The 19,934-nt window shown below is 41.8% G+C and overlaps 1 protein-coding gene across 2 annotated transcripts in view; it reads right to left on the bottom strand.

Moving 5' to 3' along the window:
• Positions 1–19,934, bottom strand: part of B3GAT2 (beta-1,3-glucuronyltransferase 2) — an 87,573-nt gene that overhangs the window by 28,413 nt on the left and 39,226 nt on the right. For both annotated transcript variants that reach the window (XM_032275583.1, XM_032275584.1), the window contains exon 2: positions 13,216–13,360. In XM_032275583.1, coding sequence (XP_032131474.1) covers positions 13,216–13,360 — 145 coding nt within the window. The remainder of the gene's footprint in view (positions 1–13,215; positions 13,361–19,934) is intronic.

The raw sequence follows: 19,934 nt of genomic DNA, 5'->3' as shown, positions 1-19,934 counted from the left end.
TGCGTGCCACCATGCCCAGACAATTTTTACATTTTTAGTAGAGATGGGGTTTCACCATGTTGGCCATGCTGGAGCTCTCAAACGCCTGGCCTAAAATGATTCTCCTGCCTTGGCCTTCCCAAGTGCTGGGATTACAGAAGCGAGCCACTGCAACCAGCCCTGTTTCTTTCTTGATATTTCACATCTATTTATTTTCTAATTCTGAAGTTCTTACTGAACATGCTGGATTTATATGTCAAGTCTCCTTTTTTCCACCGACATTCCTATTTCTTTGTACTTTTGCTCCTAGTTTGGAAGAATCCCTGGAGGTGGGCTTTGGGATCCTCTTCTCTGCACTGCAATCCTTATGGTGGTATCACAGACCCTCAGAACCCCAGTGCCAACACCCTCTCACATGAGGTTATTCCTGCAGTCGTGCCTTTTATTTACAGGAATCCTTGTCTGTTCTCCAATGACTCTTCCCTCATAGCTGCTGCCTCTTGTCTTACGATGCCATATCTTTTAAAATTTGAGAACTCTAGAATTTTTACAAGCTCTCTCTTGATTCCTATACTAACTGTTTCAGTGGGAACTCCTGTGTCTTGGTTTACGTTTTTTAAATTATCTACTCATATTTGCAAACAGAAGTCAATGCTGAACAGCACAGATGGCTTGTATTGGTCTTTGTCAGCAATTGAGAGGCTTTATTTTAGGTATATCTGTTGCCACTCTGAGCAGTTTCCACAGAAAAGCCAGGAAAGAGTTACTCAGGGAAACTTAACACTTCAGAGCAGGCTTCACCACTGGGCTATGATAGAGCTTTTCCCTCCATGTTAATGGGCGGAAACTGCCCAGAAGTCAGGCAGCACCGGGAGCCTAACACACAACCCCCACCTGACTTGGGGGCTTTCCCTGCCAAGCGAGGAAGCTGTGTAGGGGTTTGTTGGCATGTGTCTGAGGCATGTCCCCCTTCAGTCCACTGGATCTCTGCACTTTGAGAACAGAGGTTTCCGGGGGCTCCCATGAGGATACCATTGTCATACTTCTCATATGGTCTCCCTGCTCTGACCTGAGTACTAGTTGACTTTTCCCTCCATCCAAACCTAGCCTCACATTTCTCCCAGAAGCTTCACTCTACATGTCCTTTTCTGTTTTCCAGCACAGTTTTAGATATTTTCCTTATTTCTAATCTTGTAGATCTTTTTAATGGATGGAGGAATGTAGAAATGGTTAAAACTTGTTATAGTTAATTATAAAAAGCCTATCTTCTGCTCCCATCCCTCAACCACTCTGCATAAATGAAGGTTTGCAATTCTTTCTCTAGTAGCAGACTAAAGCTTAAGAATTCAAACTATAAAACTCTTAGAAGACAATGAGGAAAGCTTCATGAGACTGGATTTGGCAGGGACTTCTTAGATATGACACCAAAAGCACAGACAAAAGATCCAGTAGATAAACTAGACTTCTTCCAAAACCAGAGCATTTGTGCATGAAAGGAAAGTATCAACAGAGTAGAAAAGGTAACCCACAGAATGGGAAAGATATTTGTAAACAGCATATCTGATAAAGGATTAATACTCAGGATATAAAGAATTTCTACAACTCAGCAACAATAAACCAAACAACCCAATTGAAAAATGGGCAAAGTCCAGTACGACTGACAAAAAAGAGGAGAAAGAGGAGAAATGCATGCCACAGAGGAAAGGCCATCTGCGAGCAAGGAAAGGCCTCCGGGGAGCCCACATGCTGACACCTTGACCTTGGACCTCCAGCCTCCACAACTGTGACAAAATCCATTTCTGTTGGTGAAGCCAAATAAATAAATGAAAATTTTAAAGAATCGTATATAGGACTTGAATAGACATTTCTCTAAGAAGGCAGTACGAATGGCCAAGAAGCATTCAAAAAGATGCTCAACATCACTAATCATTAGGGAAGTGCAAATCAAAACCCTAATGAGAGACCACTCCATCCCCCTTAGGGTGGCTATTATTAAAGAAATGAACACAACAAAACAGAAGCGAGTAAGTGTTGGTGCAGATATGGAGAATCTGGAGCCCTCCTGCATTGCTGCGGAGAATGTAAAACAATGCAGCTGCTGTGGAAAATAGTATGGTGATTCTTCAAAAAATTCAAACAAAAAACTATGTGTGATCCAACAGTTCTACTTCTGGGTAGACAACCAAAAAGAATCAAAATCAGGGACTCGAACAGTTATCTGTGCAACCATGTTTATAGCAATATTATTTACAGTAGGCAAAAGGTGGAAACATCTCAAATGTCTATTACAGTATAAATGGATAAACAAAATGTGGTGTATACATAACAATGGAATGTTAGTAGCCTTAAAAAAGAATGAAATTCTGACACATGCTATGATGTGAATGAACCTTAAAGATATTATGCTACATGAAATAAGCATAAAGAAGGACAAATATATGATTTCACTTACATGAGGTCCCTGGAATAATCTAATTCATAGAGACAGAAAGTAGAATTGTGGTAACCAGGGGCTGAGGGGTGAGTGGGGAGTTATTGTTCAGTGACCATAGAATTTTCGTTCAATGATGAAAAAGGTGTGGCACCGGACAGTGGTTACAGCTGCACAACAATGTGAATGAACTGAATACTCCTCAAATGTCCACTTCAAAATGGTTAAAATGGTAAATTTTATGTTATGTATACTTCACCACAACAAAAAATAGATTAAACTTGCACTCCCAATGAATATGGGCAATCTTTTTTATTCATATTGTTGCTGGTATTTTTCAGTTATGATGATTAAAAAATTCCTATCCTATGCTCAAATTCTCTTCTTGCTTGAGCAATGGAAGAAGTATTTTCTATGGAAGTAACTCTATTGAGCATTTCCAAACTCTGTAATGAAGTTATCCTACTTGAGATGGATGCAGAGGATGGCCTGGGAAAGGACTGTACCACTGAGGGACAGTAACGAGCCACAGGAAGGAAATCGGAGGCGCTGATCTGATCACTTTCGCTGGCTGCTCTTACTCCTGGCTGCACTTCAGAATCACCTCAAAACTTAAAAAGAAAAGAGAGAGAGACCCGCAACCACACAAATACGAGGCCTCACCCTCAGAAACTATATGGTCTCATTGCTCCGTGGTAGAGCCCAGGTGTGGGTGTTTCTTCAAAGCCCCTTATTCTGATGCGAAGCCACGGGGAGACCCGCTGAATTAGACCCTCCTCGGAGAGCTCTGGAGCACAACTTGGTATCCCCCTTTACACCTCACCATTAAGAAATAAGGGCAATGTTGTCTCAAAAGCGAGAAGAAGATTTAAGTTTTAATTTTGATAATCCTTACACTAGAAAAGGAAAACATGTTAAAATTCACGAATTCAGCAAACATTTGTTCAAGCTATTACCATCAGGGAGTGTGCCCAGCCTAGGGGGATGCAGGGAGATGGGAGCGCCCTTCTAATGTCCTCCCCGGCTAGCAAGGCGGCCAAGGGCAGGGACAACGCTAGCGTGGGCGCCACCTTGTGGAAAAATTCATAAATGCATAAGCCCAGGATTCCAGGGGAAAAGGTGGAAAGGGGCATCTACACGTGGTGGAAAATTAGGAAAAATTTCCCAGAAAAAGCGATTTCTGCCTCATCAGTGAGTCTGGAAGCGTGACTGGAAATTAACTAGGCACACGTGAGAAGAAAAGTGACATTCCACATCCTAGGCTGGAGGGCAGTGTGTGCCACTCTTGGTTTAATCAGGCCCATCAGCTTAGGGCAATGCCAAGTCCATGGCAGTTGGCCTGAGGGTTTTTAAATTGAGGTGAACTAATGTGCAGAGTTTTCGGGGTCAGGGTGATTACAGCTGCTCAGGGAACCCAGGAAGAATGCCTACACGCCTTAACTTCTGAAGCCAGGGCAGAAAAATGTGTGGTAGTCACAGCAACCAGCCTGCATGCCAAAGAGAGAAGTGGCTTGCACCCCAGACCCCAACGTAAGTGATGCAGGGCAACAACCCTTAATCCTAATTATTTATATGAGTAAAATAAATAATACCTCTTTACTACACTCTAGATGAAAACTATTACCTACAGATGCTCTCCTAGGGACTCTTAGGAAAGTAGAGGTGGTGAAAAAGGACAGTTTCCCCCTCGCGACTTGATTAGAATGCATGAGAATCATTCTTTTGACTCCTTCCCCATGTGCCATGAGGAATTTGCATAATGAACACTTGTCTTGTGGTCTACACAGACTCACTCACCTACAGGGGCAAGCGGCACTCACATGGCACCAAATGCCTTGCAAATCTCAATGTTACAAATGGCATTTTTTTCTGAAAGCTCAACTGCTGTTTGTTTAGTTTTTCAGCTAGGAAATTATAACAATGAACACATACCTTCTCCTAAACGACTGTTTAATGATATTTTTTGGTTTTGATTTTCTCCTGTTGATGATTCTCTTTTGCGGGTATTTAATCTAAAGCAAGGGCTAGTGTTTATCTCAGCATGCCATCCTGCACGCTGAGTCAATTCATTGAATGGTAATGAGCACAGGTCCACCAGCCAGAAGAGAAACGAAGTTCATCATGAGCTCACAGTGGAGTTTCTGTGTTCTTAAGTACTACGGTTAGGAGTAATCTCACATAGCTACACATGGGTGCAGATTCAAATATTCACAGAACAGCAGGAATTTTTACATGTATTCATCTTACTTCAATCTCAACACAACCCAGAAAGCAGGTGATATGATCCCTAATCTACAGGTTTTGGGAAGAAACAGATATTCCCATAGATCTTCAGGCTGCACAGCCTGTATGTGTCAGAGCAGGGGCCGAGGGTGAGTGATTCTCCCACCCTACAGCTACCTGCATGGACCTCATCACTGTGATAATCAAACAAAACATTGACCTAATTCATCAAAATAAATGTGTGAGCCAGCTGAGCCCAAAGGCACAGTCTTGTTTCTTGGTTAAGAGTAGCATTCACCAAGTATCTACAATGTTCTACTCCTGGGTGCTTTGATGTCTGATTTTGTGAAAAAATTCACTTTCCCTGTTCTGCAGATGAAGAAAGCAAGAAACTGTTTTGCAAACTCAGAGGCCAAGAACTCAGTGACTTGGCTGTAGGTGAGTGAGTTGGAGACCATCTCTGTAGACACACTGATCTGATGCTGAATCCCAGACAACTCACTTACCATGCCTAGGCCTTGGGCTCCTTATATGTAAGTGGGGATAATAAAACTAACATGTCCCTTGCACAGCTGAGTGAGGATTAATGAAGAAAAAATACAGAATGCCTCCGAATGCCTGATGCCTGGTAAATGCTCAGCAAATAATATACAATTATTGAGTCTGCTGGACATCCTTATATAAAAGAAAACTTCAGGTTTTCAAAATTTTTACTCCTAGAATGAATGTTTTATTCCATTGGAATCTTGAGGGGAACTCCAATATGTAAATGCAATGCTGCTGGAATTGAAGTGGACAGAGGCCTGGAAACCCCTATCCTCACTTCCCCTTCACCTCCACCCAATCTGACCCCATTGCCAGCTGCTCCAGAGCAAGCACCCTGAGTATGAGCACGCAGATGCACAGGTACTCCTTGCCCTACACACCCACCTCTGCCCAGCACAGCCCTGGCCACAGCACATGCAGACAGGATCAGACATGGCACTGTGGCCATCAAGTGCCTGCAAGTCTCTACACTGCACCATGTTCTAGAAATAGATTAAAAACTGAGCAGCAAGTTGCCTACTGCCCCAACACTCTGCTACCTGTCCCTGTGGTTCTATAAGTTTTTGGGACAGAATTACCACCCCCTGGCAGCTGCAGTCCTCTCTTGGTAACAATCACACTGTACCAACCTAAGGACAAAGTCCCAAGCTGGCCCCTAGATCCTGCACTAAAAGGCATCACACGACACATCAAGTCACTCTACTGAGAACATTCCATAACCTTCTCTTTCTCATAGAAAACATTTACATGTGGAAAACAGTGCACTTAAACCGCAAATGATTCCAAAGTGGCAAGAAGGTAATTTCCTCCATTTTCTTGTGGTATTTATATTCCTGAAGCAAAGTAAAATGTCATTAATTTTGACTGCTTGTTTGGCTTTAATGATCATCTGATCTGGGCTGGGCTGAAGTTGATCACAGCATTATCTACCAAGAAAGGATCTGCCAAGTAAATTAACCCAGGCAAAACTCCTTGTTGACAAACATCGAGATGAAGGAGACCTGGAATAACCGTCATTCCCATGTCCCTGCAGAAGCCCACAGAAAGCAAGCTTCAGCAACATGCCCAGAGTGACCCCTCAGCCCCATCCAGTTTCACAGTCATCATTTGTAATAATTTTTTAAAGGTTTGCCTGGTGAACCTGCAGTGGGGAGAGCTGCTCTGAGACAATGCCGTCACTCAGCCCCACTCGCAAGCTGGGGCTGTGGTAAAACTGGGACTGGGATTGGACAAGGAGTGGAGAGCAGGATAGTCCAGCCTCTGCCTACAGGGAGGATGCATTCTGGCCAAGCTGGGAGTGGGGGTGGCGGAGCCTCAACAATCACAGTGAGAGATGTATGACCACTGTGGCAAGGTGCACAGGTGTGGGAGGCTGAGAGTTCAGCACATTATAATGTGGGAGGGACTATCTTAATCTGGGCATCAGCAAAGCCTTCCCCGAGAAGGTGGCCTTTAAGCTGAGATTTGAAGGATGAGGAGGACTGAACGAGGAAAGAGCATTTCCAGGCAGGGTCATCAGTGTAGGCCCCAAAGGGACGGGTAGGATGTGCTGGAGAAGTGATCTCTGCCCACAAAGACTGAGTAGAGGGGAACAAGGATGGTAAGGTAGGCAGTGGTGGGGTGGGCAGGAGCTGGCACGTGACAGTGGCAAGGAATTGTTTATTCCAAGAGCATGAGTGGCCTCTGAAGAGCTGTGAGCAAGAGACTGCCAAGAATCCGGTTTGCATTCCTGAAAGAGTCCTCCTGCTTTGAGGGAGAAGGGACATGGGAGAGAAGAGGTATGGATGCAGGAGGCCCAGGCAGGCGTGATCACTGTCTTCCTCATTTCCAGCCTCTACACCCTCCTCTGGGACCACACACCCACAGCGAATTCTGAGCTTGGAAACTTCAGTCAGGCAATGTGATTTTTTTTCCCCTAATATGTAGACTTCTATTTTTACACAACTGGCATTCTGGTTAACGGAATGTTTTAATTACCCAACCTCACCGTATTTTCCGCACATAAATTATAACTAAAAGGGTATACAAATTACACCAATTAAAACTAACCAAACTTAAATTTAATACATCATTTATCACCATACCATACAACAGAAGAAGGTGTTAAAAAGATCTAAATGTCTGCTGATTTATGAGTATAATCTGAAAAGACTGTTAAAATTTTATAAGTCCCTAATGGCTGTGGTATTTAAGACCTCCTCTCACCTCCCACTGCCCTACGGGCTCATGACCCAGATGACTGCCTGAGCCTCCAGCTCCAGCCCTTCTCTCCCATTCATCCTGCACCTGCCAACATGCGGTTCTCAAACTGTATTTCTAATCACATCAGTCCCCTACTTGAAAAACTTCACACTCTCCAATGTCCACAGATATGAAGAAAATCTTCTCATCTTAGTAATTGGTCCTCACCATCTGACCACAGATGCCCTTCACAAGAGCTACCTTCCCAAGGGTTTTCTTCTTCCAAAAACACACCCCACCCAGGAACCCTCCCTGCCCGGATGTGGGCCTAGCATCAAAGGTGCCTCTCAGACGCTGCCTCTTCCAAAGACCTTTCCCAGAACTCCCCCAGTGGCAGTGGTTTTCTCTTTAAATGTAACCCCCAAACATTCCACTTGTACCCATTTTCGATCCCACGACACATCAGCTATGCTCTTGTTGTAGCCATTTTATCTCTGCCAGATACAAAATTCCTTGAGGCCAGGGGCTGCTACATTCAGTGTGTGTGGAATTCAGCTAAATGTCACTTCTCCCTCTATTAACATTCGGCAGAAGGTCAGTTCCAACAACTGGCCCCTCCACCTTCCCAGCCCTTGGCTTCCTTACTTATCTCACCTTTTATGTGGGAGTCAGGCGTGACTCTGTCTAGGTGAGCCTGTTCATCTAAGATCCTGATCTCCCCTCATTTCCTCTCCTTTGGGACTTTTAACACTTACTACTTAAAACTTCAATTTCTCCTCCTCCATCATTAAAGAAAGAAGAAAAAGCTGTTCTACCCCTTGAAACTGCCACCATCTCTCTTCCCTACTCATGTGCTGCTGCATTTCTTGAAGGAGTTGTCTCCTGGCCCTCCTGCCTCCTAGTCATGCTCCCCACGCCCCCTCTCTACCCACTCACCACAAAGGTCAGGGCCTTTTAAACCTCCACTGAATAGAAACTACCACCAACTGGAGAGCCGGTGATAGGCCACAGGCGAGGTGGAGCTGGCTGCCAAAAGAAGACAAGCATGCCCGGTGCACCACCTTCCATCATCTCAGTCCTTCGAATCAGAACCCGTCAAAATCACACAACCCTCGAGTTGGAGTGGACCTCAGCAGTCATTGCACCCTTCCTCTTCCTAACCCACACCTCGTGGCCACCCACCTTCACCACATCCTCTCAAATCCCTGTCCTGCCAAGACAGAACCTCCCCAAACCTTTCCCAGATCAAATCTTTCCCTCTCTGCTCCATTAGAAACCTAACTTTTTTTTTTTTTTTTTTTTTTTTTCAGTCTCCCTCTGTCGCCCAGGCTGGAGTGCAGTCACACAATCTTGGCTCACTGTAACCTCCACCTCCCAGGTTAAGGTGATTCTCCTGCCTCAGCCTCCTGAGTAACTGGGATTACAGGTGTTCACCACCATGCCCAGCTAATTTTTGTATTTTTAGTAGAGAAAGAATTTCACCATGTTAGACAGTCTGGTCTTGCATTCCTGACCTCAGGTTGATTGGCCCACCTCAGCCTCCCAAAGTGCTGGGATTACAGGCATAAGCCACTGCACCAGGCCAGAAACCTAACTTTGCTTGGACCATTCTGCTCTGGCTCTTGTTCTCCCGTATTCACCAAGGGTCCTGCTCTTCCCACACCCAACAACGGAATGCATCGTTCATCCACCTCTTCTTTCCCATGAAGTCACCACCGCCTACCCTAACCCCCTCTAGCTGAGCCTTTTCTCCTTCCCTGGTTCCTCCCCTGCAGTCACTTTAAATACCTGCCCTGAGGATGCAATTCTAGGCTGCCGCGGACTATCCCTGTGGGAGCTCATTCATTCCCAGGGCTTTGACTCACCCTGGCCCACAGGACTCTAGGAAAGAAAACTAAACCTTCCTAGACTTTGCCTGTATGAGGAAAAGGCACAGAAGCCTGGCATGCTCCCAGCCTGCTCCTTCCACCTGGACCTGCTGGCCTGTGTGCCACTTCATTTGGCTGCTCCTGATTTGTATTCTTTAGAACACTACTAAAAATACAAAAAATTAGCTGGGCATGGTGGCGCGTGCCTGTAATCCCAGCTACTCAGGAGGCTGAGGCAGGAGAATTGCGTGAACCCAGGAGGCGGAGGTTACAGTGAGCCAAGACCGTGCATTGCACTCCAGCCTGGGTAGCAACAGCGAAACTCCGTCTCAAAAAAAAAAAAGAACACTAATTACATGATAATTTGTATATGTATAGCCCTCTTCTGAGTTCTTGAGTCATTCTAGCAAATTAGCAAACCTGAGGGGATCATGAGATTGCGGGAAACACCCAATGCAGTCAGTTGGTCAGAAGTGCGGGTGGCCTGGGGCTCCCCAGCACGTGGGGGCATGTGAAGTAAGGGCAGTCTTGTTGGAGACTATGCCCTCTAACTTGTGGGGTCTGCACCAACTCCAGGTGATGTCACAATCTAATTGCACTAGTTGTGTTTTTAGCAGAATAAAGTACCTACTATGTGCCAACAACTCAACTGAGAACTGCATACACTGTCATTAGAACCATGTCCTACCTGCCACATCCTGCAGTCAAGAATAAGGCACACGCCAATGTTGAAAATTCCTAAAAAATATCTGTTTTGAGTTCTAAACTTGAACAAATCTACACCTCCTGGTGTGGCTGAAGATTGCTTTAAGCTCAGTTCTTTCAAGCAGTGGTTCTTACTGACACCTTCCTGGAAGTGGCTGAAGTGAGTCTGTCACTTGAAATTAACTGCCTCCCTTCAAAACAGCTAAAACTTTGTGTGGACTTCCTCACTTTCAGCCAGTCCTCAGATGCCTGAGGTGTAGGAACTGAATTCCGACGTACGCAATAGAAACCCTCCCAGGGTCTCGCTGGCTTGACAGAGCTGTGTGACCACTGGTCAGCTGTGAAGCCAACTGCATGCCACCAGTGTTATCTTTCCATCTTGTAGGCAGGCATATTAATTTTTTAAAGCAGTAATCATTACACAGTTTTAAATAAATGTCCTCCTACGGAAAAGAAACAATCTTAATCCTGCCATTATGGTTGTAAACACAAGATTATTTCAGAACAATGTTTCATGTCATCTGAGAGCAAAATTTCAGCATCAAGCAAGTTCAACATGGCATTAAATGATAGTCTAAGAACTACTAGAATGACATGAAACATTACAGTTTCAATGTCTGATACTCAAATGAGTTTTCAGTGATGGGCTATGTGATGACCTCAAAGAAATACAAGTAGGACAGGCTCTGGGGGGCTTCTACTAAATATGCTCAAACCCACAAATGTTCCATTTGGGCTTTTGAAATTTCATTTCTCTCAATCCGCTTTGCAAATGCAAGACAGACCCAGACTCCAATATGGTCCTCTCACTTGACTATCACAGAGTCATTTTCAAAGTAGAGCTCCTCAGACCGTCCTGGCCACAGCAGGGATGTGCCCCTCTCCTCCCCCTCTAGAGATGGTGTGTGTGTGAGTGTGTGTGTGTGTGTGTACATACATGTAACTTGGAAATGAGATGACAAGCACCAATTGAATATGAAGGCCTAAAAGATCTTTTCCCTCTTCCCAGAGAATAAATGAATTGTATGTGGAATCTAAACAAAGCCATCAATTTTCAAGTTAGATTTAGAACAAACTGCCTCAAAAACGGAATCATTATCCTATCAACCAAATCACTCACACTTAAAGACTTTCAAAAATATCAATAATTTACTGAAAGCTAAGATGCAAAGCAAGTTCATGTGTGAAGTGAAAAAAGTTATTTAGTGTGACAAAAGTTGTCTTCTTAGAGACAGACACTTTATTCCTGTTTTAAAACAAGGATGATGAATACAGAGCAAGGAAATCATTCATGTTTTATTACAATGGGAATGTTTTTAATATGCTTTGAAAATATACTGAAATGTTTAGAAAAATCCAAACATTGGTCCTGTCATGTAAAAAAAGAATTCCCACAGAATTTGGCAGTCCTAGCTAGGTCAGCCCTAATGCACAAACACATGTCTCTTTAATTTTAGAAATATCAATGTGACGCAAATTCTGGGGGAACCAATGCAAATATTCAACAGGTCTATTGGATACCTGTTTATCTACATAAAGTTCCTACAATAAAATCCAGGAAGAGTTACCCGAGTTACCCTAACCTTGCATGATTCATGCAAGGAAATATGCAGACATCTCACATGTAAGGAGACATGTGTTGAAACAAGGCTCTGGGGAAGATCAGCAGCAAAAGTCTGTCTGCAGATGCTTGAGCAGTCACAATCCTCACTTAGCAGGCCAGCTTGGGCTCTTACTTGAGCGTCCCAAGGTGGGAGGCCAGGAAAGGAGAGCTGTACTGGAGGACCCTCGTGGTCATACCCTGCAACTGCCTCACTTTATTCAAAAGAAAACTACGTCCCACAGAAGTGGAAGGACTTTCCCTAATGTGGTCTAAATTTTCTGCTCAAAGGTACACTTCTAGTCAGCAAGAAGCCTGATTTTTAAAAGATATGCTATTCCCTATGTTTTCAGGGTCATGGACTCTTTGAGTGGGTCAAGGGCAGGCCTCTTTTGAGAGTCCTTGGGACTGTCCAAGATGGCTCTGCTGCCTCTCCGTCTGTCTCCAGGTATAGACCTAGGCTGAAATGCCAGCTCAGCTCTGGAGCTGCCAGAACTGAAGACCAAAGCATACAGCTGGAGACAGGGAGGGATGGAGAGGTCAGCAGGGCCCTGAGCAGTGGCCTGGTGCTCTGGAGATGTGTGTTAAATGTTGAGTAAAAATTTCCTGTTTGTCTTCTCCCATGATGCAATGTGACAAGACCCACCACACAGACGTCCATGAGTGCTTTGCCCCTCAGATGACTCCTGATATTCTTCGTATTCTGGCTCCCTCAGATTTATAGTATTGTCAGAATAAAAGTGATGAATCTAGTTCAGAATAGAGCCTCCATCCCATCAGAATTCTGAGCACAGAGATCCTGACTACGGTTGGGAAATATGCACAGAAGATAGGGCAAGCAGAGGCTGGCAGCCCGATGGAGCTGTGCTTCAGAGCCCAAGATTGATGAGATCAATTTTGGAGCCTTTCTGCCTTCATCTTTTAGAGTATAGCTGTCACTGAATTTTTTTTTTTTTTTTTTTTTGCCTCTGAGCCTCATGTTTCAAAGTCCATACTTCCGCAGTTATCACAGGCAACATTTTCTATAACCCACAGAAAATGAGTCACTTTATGATAAAGTAGCATTTTAGAACGTGTGGTCTACTTCAGGGCTAATTCAATTCAGCTGGTTGTTCAGGGAATAAAAACTTTAAGACAGTTATACTCAAAGTTAATAAATGCTTGAAATACCAGAAATCCAAGTTTATATTTTAGATATTAAATATATCGATAAAGCACTAAATGTATCAATACGCATTAATATGACTTGTCAATTTTTATATCATTATTAAATTTATCAATAAACATGATATATTTTAATATATTGGTCTTCTAGAGAAGGGAGCCAAAGGGTTCCAGCAAACAGATCCCTGGAAGTCAGGAGCCAGGTTTAGCTCTTACCACGGAATCCCCAATGGCCAACCCAGTAGCTGCCACATAGATGCTTGTGGGCTAAAAAGACAGGTGACAAAATGGAACAGCATGAGCATTTTCTAATCACCCTCGAAATCAGTTTCCACTTGATCTAACCAAAGAGCCTGTTGTGAAGGTTTAGTTAAATATTTCATCTCCTGAATACGGTATGATCTAGGATTTTACCCAATTTTGTCTTTTAAAGCTTTCTTCATTCAGTACACCATTATAAACAGGAGCATCATAAGAACAGTCCAGCAGGAACAAACGTGACCACTCACACTCCTCACCTGCCATGTCGATGGCAAAAGGCCTGTCCGCTCTCCAGCCGGTGTACCAGCCGACGACTTTGCCGTTTTCCACCAGCGGGCGTTCGTAGCGCCGCCCACCAACCAGGCCCACAGGCCAGACAGAGACCTTGCGAGTGGTTCGCATCTATAAAAAGGGAAAAGATACGTGTTTTAAGCTTCCTTAGGAAAAAGACAGAGGAAATGAATGTGCTCTACTTAGAAGAAGCGGGGCTGACAGTGGCGTAGATTTCAAAAGCTGAAGGTTTCCAAACAGAATGCTTCCGCTGCTAGACCGGAGCCCCATCCTTCAGGCTGGTTGCTCAGTGCCATGACTTCCACTCGGTCATAAATTGGGCTGGCGGCTCAAGGTTCAGGACTCATAAAATGGGTATTAATATCTGGACATAGCTTATTTGAAACTGAGTTGCAACTATCAGATATTTTCTATTCGTTTCAAAGTTGAAGCTTTAAACAATACTTCTATCTTCCGAGGTGAGAAAGTTTAATTCCCCTTTAGGAAACTTCATTACGTAGGAAGAACACACTTCACTCAGAGGAGCCACAGGATTGTCCTTTCTCTGACTTTTCTATTGCTATACATACACAGAAATCTTGGCTGGGGACATTAATAATGGGACCCAGATACAGAACTGAACCTGGCTTCTTCCAGAGCGATAAAAAGAAACACACATCCTAAAAATCTGCCTGTTTTCAAGGGCAATTGGGCCAAACTAGAGACCACTGGAATCGCTTGTCCTTGTTACATATAGCAGAATCCTGGTTAAACATGACCTTCAACTGAAAGTTACTAGCTGGATTTCTTGAAGGCTAAAGAGATGCCCACAAAGAAGCTTGCTGATATTAGGCAGTACTGTTGGAGAATACTGCTACCACCACCTTTTTCCAGGGCTTGTGTTGAACAGCCCAAAAGGCATCTTAGCACAAGCTAGAAAAAAGGTGCCCCTTTCTTGGGCAGACACACTCCATGCTGGAGATGGACCTAAGCTCCACGCACCCTCCCAGCTGGATGTGCCTTGGACGAGGTATAACCTGCACAACTGGGTAGTCTTGTTGAGGTAATTATAATGAAGTGGTCTTGTTGTTGAGGTAACCGTAATTTCAACAGCAGTGCTTTACCGTTTATTTGCTATAGAACTGAACTGAGTCATGATCAGTTAAGTGGTGGTTAAATAATGATCATGAACCAAGGAATTTTTTATGAAAGAAAAAATGATATACTTGGGAAACATTTTCAAATACAATGGAAATGAAAGTCATATTATTAAAGACTAAAAATAATTAGAACCTCCCATTAGCCAAGCTTCCTGGTTTTACTTATTATCCTACCTTGTTCCAAAAAGAGGATTTAAGAGTATGAAGCATTCCAGGTAATGAGGGTCTCACTGCATTGGTTTCCTTCAAATCTGAAGTTACTGTTTTTTATAGTCTCTATCATTTTTTCAATAAATGAACTGCAACTATCTTGTGCTAGCTCTTACTAACTTTTATGATTTTTTTTTTTTTTTAAACAAGCTGAGGTACAAGTGAGTGCAGAAAAGTGTTAACAAGCCTGAGTCTGTTATCTTTAGAAAGGTCTGCATGCAAGGCTGGCCCTTGGCTGGTGTCCAAGAATGTGGCTTTTGAAACATTTCCTCACTTATAAGGTTATTTTGTCTGTCTGGGACGCTGAACAACTGCTTTCCTTTTGGGAATACGAAATTTTGGTGGGCAAGGAGTGTCTATATGACAAACCACCAATGAAACCCCGAACTCTTGAGTCTTAAATGGGGTTACCTAGGTATAATCATTGTACAATTCTGACTACATTATCACTACTGGAGAGAAGGTGGGCTCTGAGTGATCTCAGAGGAACGGAGGGAACACAAAAACCTGCACATGGATTCCCCAGACCCTGCCTGATGTTTTCCCTTACTGATCCACCTGTGTATCCTTCTATGTCACTGTAATAAGTCTTAGCCCTAAGTATGACTATATGCTGAGTGCTACGGGTCCTAGTAAACCACCAAAAGGGGTGGTCTGGGATCCCTGAAATACTAATATAGAATAAAATGTACTTTAAAAATTTTTTAAAATTTTACTTTAAGTTCTAGGCTACACGTGAAGATCTTGCAGGATTGTTACATAGGTATACATGTGCCATGGTAGTGGTTTGCTGCATACATCACCCGTCATCTACATTAGTTATTTCTCCTAATATTATCCTTCCCCACCCCCTGATATCCCTCCCCTAGCCACCCATCCCCCAACAGACCCCAGTGTGTGATGTTCCCCTCCCTGTGTCCATGTGTTCTCATTGTTCAACACCCATTTATGAGAACAAGAATTGTTTGGTTTTCTGTTCTTGTGTCGGTTTGCTGAGAATGATGGTTTCCAGATTCATCCATGTCCCTAAAAAGGACATAAACTCATCCTTTTTAATGGCTGTGTAGTATTCCATGGTGTATATGTACCACATTTTCTCTATACAGTCTATCTTTGATGGGCATTTGGGTTGGTTCCACATCTTTGCTATTGTAAATGGTGCCACAGTGAACATATACATGCATGTGTCTTTAAAACAGATAGATTTATAATTCTTTGGGTATATACTCAGTAATGGGATCGCTGGGTCAAATGGTATTTCTATTTCTAGATCCTTGAGGAATTACCCCACTGTTTTCCACAGTGGTTGAACTAATTTATACTCCAAAAAACAGTGTAAAAGTGTTCCTATTTCTCCACATCCTCTCCAGCATCTGTTGTCTCCAGATTTTTTAATGATTGCCATTCTAACTGGCATGAGGTGGTATCTCAATGTGGTTTTGATTTGCATTTCTCTAACGACCAGTGATGATGAGCATTTTTTCATATGTTTTTTGGCCTGATATATGTCTTCTTTTGAAAAGTGTCTGTTCATATCTTTTGCCCACTTTTTGATGGGATTGCTTTTTTTTTTCTTGTATGTTTTAGTGCTTTATAGAGTCTGGATATTAGCCCTTTGTCAGATGGGTGGATTGCAAATATTTTTTCCCATTCTGTTGGTTGCCAGTTCACTCTGATGACTGTTTCTTTTGCTGTGTAGAAGAACTTAAGTTTAATTAGATCCCATTTGTCTATTTTGGCTTTTGTTGCCAATGCTTTTGGTGTTTTCGTAATGAAGTCCTTGCCTATGCCTATGTCCTGAATGGTTTTGCCTAGGTTTTCTTTTAGGGTTTTTATGATGTTAGGTCTTATGTTTAAATCTTTAATCCATCTGGAGTTAATTTTTCTATAAGCTATAAGGAAGGGGTCTAGTTTCAGCTTTCTGCACATGGCTAGCCAGTTTTCCCAACACCATTTATTAAACAGGGATTCCTTTCCCCATTGCTTATTTTCATCAGGTTTGTCAAAGATCAGATGGTTATAGATCGGTGGCATTGCCTCTGAGGCCTCTGTTCTGTTCCATTGGTCTATATTTCTGTTTTGGTACTAGTACCATGCTTTTTTGATTACTGTAGCCTTGTAGTATAGTTTAAAGTCAGATAGTGTGATGCCTCCAGCTTTGTTCTTTTTGCTTAGGATTGTCTTGGCTATGTGGGTTTTTTGATTTCATATGATGTTTAAGGTGAGTTTTTCCAGTTCTGTGAAGAAGGTCAATGGTAGTTTGATGGGAATAGTATTGAATCTATAAATTACTTTGGGCAGTATGGCCATTTTCACAATATTGACTCTTCCTAACCATGAGCATGGAATGTTTTTCCATCTGTTTGTGTCCTCTCTTAAGTGTAAAATTAGACACCTTTTGACATATATATATATATATAGCCATGAAGCCATCACCACAATGAATATAATTAACATACCCAGCACGCTCAAAAGCTTCCTTGTACCCTTTTTAAATCCATTCTTCCAGTCCCTTTTTATGTCACCCATTGCTAGGGAACCCCAATCTCCTTTCTGTAACTATACACTAGTTTAGTGTGAATCTTCTAGAATCTCGTATGAATGTAATAATTTAGCACATGGAGTGTATGTGAATGTGTGTGTGTGTGTGTGTGTGTGTGTGTAAATATAGCTTCTTTCATTTGGCATAGTCAAAAGAGATTCATCTACTTGTGATATACACTAATAGTTCAGTCCTTTATTTGGCTGGATGGTATTCTGTTGTGTGGTTCATACCACAGTTTACACATTCACCTGCTAAAGGACATCTGGATTGTTTCAAGCTTTTGGCTATCACAGATAAGGCTGCTATAAACTAAATACATGTTTACAAGTCTATGCTACTTTCTTTCTCTTTTCTTAAGATAAATATCTAGGAGTGGAATGAGTGGATCATGTACTAGGTGTATGTTTAACTTTTTCAGAAACTTCCAGATTATTTTCCAAAGTGCTTCTGCCATTTTACATTCCCATCAACAGTATATGAGACGTCGAGTTCTTCCACATCCTCACCAACACTTGGTAGGGTCAATCTTCAATTTCAGTAATTCTAATAGGTATTATTAATAGTGGCATCCCATTATGGTTTTAATTTGCATTAATAACTAATGTGCTTATTGCCATCTGTATCTCTTCCTAAGCAAAAAGTTCAAATTATCTGCCCATTCCAAAAAAAAAAAGGTTATTTTCTTACTATTGAGTTTTGAGAGTTATTTATATATTCTACATACAAATCTTTTATTAGATATGATTTATAAATATTTTCTCCCAGTCTGTGGCTCAGCTTTTCATTCTTATAAGTGTCTTTTGAAAAAGAGAAGTTTTCATCTTGATGAAGTCCAATTCATCTATTTCTGATTTAATGGATCATGCTTTTGATGTTCTATTTAAAATATTTTTGTGGCCAGGCTGGTAGCTCATGCCTGTAATCCCGGCACACTTTGAAAGGTTGAGGCAGGCAGATCACTTGAGGTCAGGAGTTTGAGACCAGCCTGGCCAAAGTGGTAAAACTCCGTCTTTACTAAAAATACAAAAATTAGCTGGCATGCCGTCTTTACTAAAAATACAAAAATTAGCTGGCATGGTGGTGAATGCCTGTAATGCCAGCTACTCAGGAGGCCGAGGCATGAGAATCACTTGACCCAGGGAGGTGGAGTTTGCAGTGAGCCAGGATCATGCCACTGTACTCCAGCCTAAGCAACAGACTGAGACCTTGCCTCAAAAGAAGAAAAAAAAAATATATATATATATATATATATATATATATATATATATATTTGCCTAATCCAAGGTTACAAGGGTTTTCTCCTCCTTTCTGTAAGTATTATAGTTTTAGGTCATATATTTAGATTATGATCCATTTTCAGTTAATTTTTATATATGGTATGAGGAACTGATTGAAGTTTTCTTTTTTGTATATGGATAACTAATTGTTCCAACTATACCTAATTAACCTGGAACAACTGAGCTGCCATTACAACTTTTTCAAAAGTCAGCTATGCATATATGTATGGGTTTATTTCTGGATGCTCTAATATGGTTCATTGGTCTCTTTGGTGATCTTAATACTAATGCCATAATATCATGATTTACTATAGCTTTATAATAAGTCTTATAATCAGATAGTATTAGTTCTCCAACTTTATCCTTCATTTTCAAAGTTGTTTTGACTATTATAGATCCTTTTCATTTCCACATGAATTTCAGAGTCTGTCAATTTCGGCAAATTCTGAAATTGCATTGAGTCTATATATTAATTTGATGACATCTTGTCAATATTGAATTTTCTAACTCATAAACATGATCTCTCTATATTTATTTAGGTCTTTAATTTCTCTCAGCAATGTTTTGGTGATTTAATTTTTGAATCAATATTAACATTTAATTGCTTTTGTATCCTAGGACTTATCCATAGGTGGGACAAAAACCCATGGAATTTACTAAAACTTTCACAAAAATATAGTCCTCCCACCTCCCCAGTTCACTCCAACTTCAGGCTCCTCTTCCCTGACATACTAAGAAAATAAAAATATTTCAATTTTTTGGCCTTAAATATTAAACATGGCAAACACAGAGAAACCAAGTTAAACCTAATACATACTTACAAAAAATTAACAGAATAGCTTTGTATATAAGGCAATAAAAATAGTACTGTGGGTTTCTGGAGTAAAATAATCTTCTTAAAACGGCTATGATTTTTCAGCTCCTAAACTACTTTTGCCCAGAAAACTAAATATTCAAATCTCTGAAAAACTGGTGGGCAAACCCCATCTCATAAGGGGTGCTCTCTTAAGAATGTGTAGGGTTGTGCTCTGCATACAGCAGGTGTGAAGCAACTCTTGGCAAGTATTTAAGTACTAACTAGTCATTTAAATGTGGGCCCAATTAGCCAGGCATGGTAGTGTGTGCCTGTAGTTCCAGCTATTTGGAAAGCTGAGGTGAGAGGTGAGCCCAGGAAGCAGAGATTACAGTGAGATTTGATTATACCACTGCACTCTGGCCTGGGCAATGAAGCAAGACCCTGACTCAAAAAAATAAAAATAAGAAAGAATAAGAAACAAATAGAAATAAAAAATAAATGTGGACCCACCTGTAACAAGTAATCAGTATCTGTCTCAGCTGTGCAAGAGACATGGTCATAATCAAAGAGGAAGACAGTCAATAAAAGAATAGAAGGCAAAAGACATTTTTAAAAAAGGAAAAGATAAATCGCCATTAAAAGGAATTAAAAAGAATAAACTATGACTGTGGGACCACTAGAACAATTAAATATGGCCATGGAAATTCCGCCTGTTTTA

The sequence above is a fragment of the Sapajus apella genome, unplaced genomic scaffold, assembly GCF_009761245.1.
Source record: "Sapajus apella isolate SASKATOON/1434 unplaced genomic scaffold, GSC_monkey_1.0 scaffold6, whole genome shotgun sequence".
In the NCBI taxonomy this organism is placed as follows: Eukaryota; Metazoa; Chordata; class Mammalia; order Primates; family Cebidae; genus Sapajus; species Sapajus apella.
This window is presented reverse-complemented; position numbering and strand designations above follow the sequence as displayed.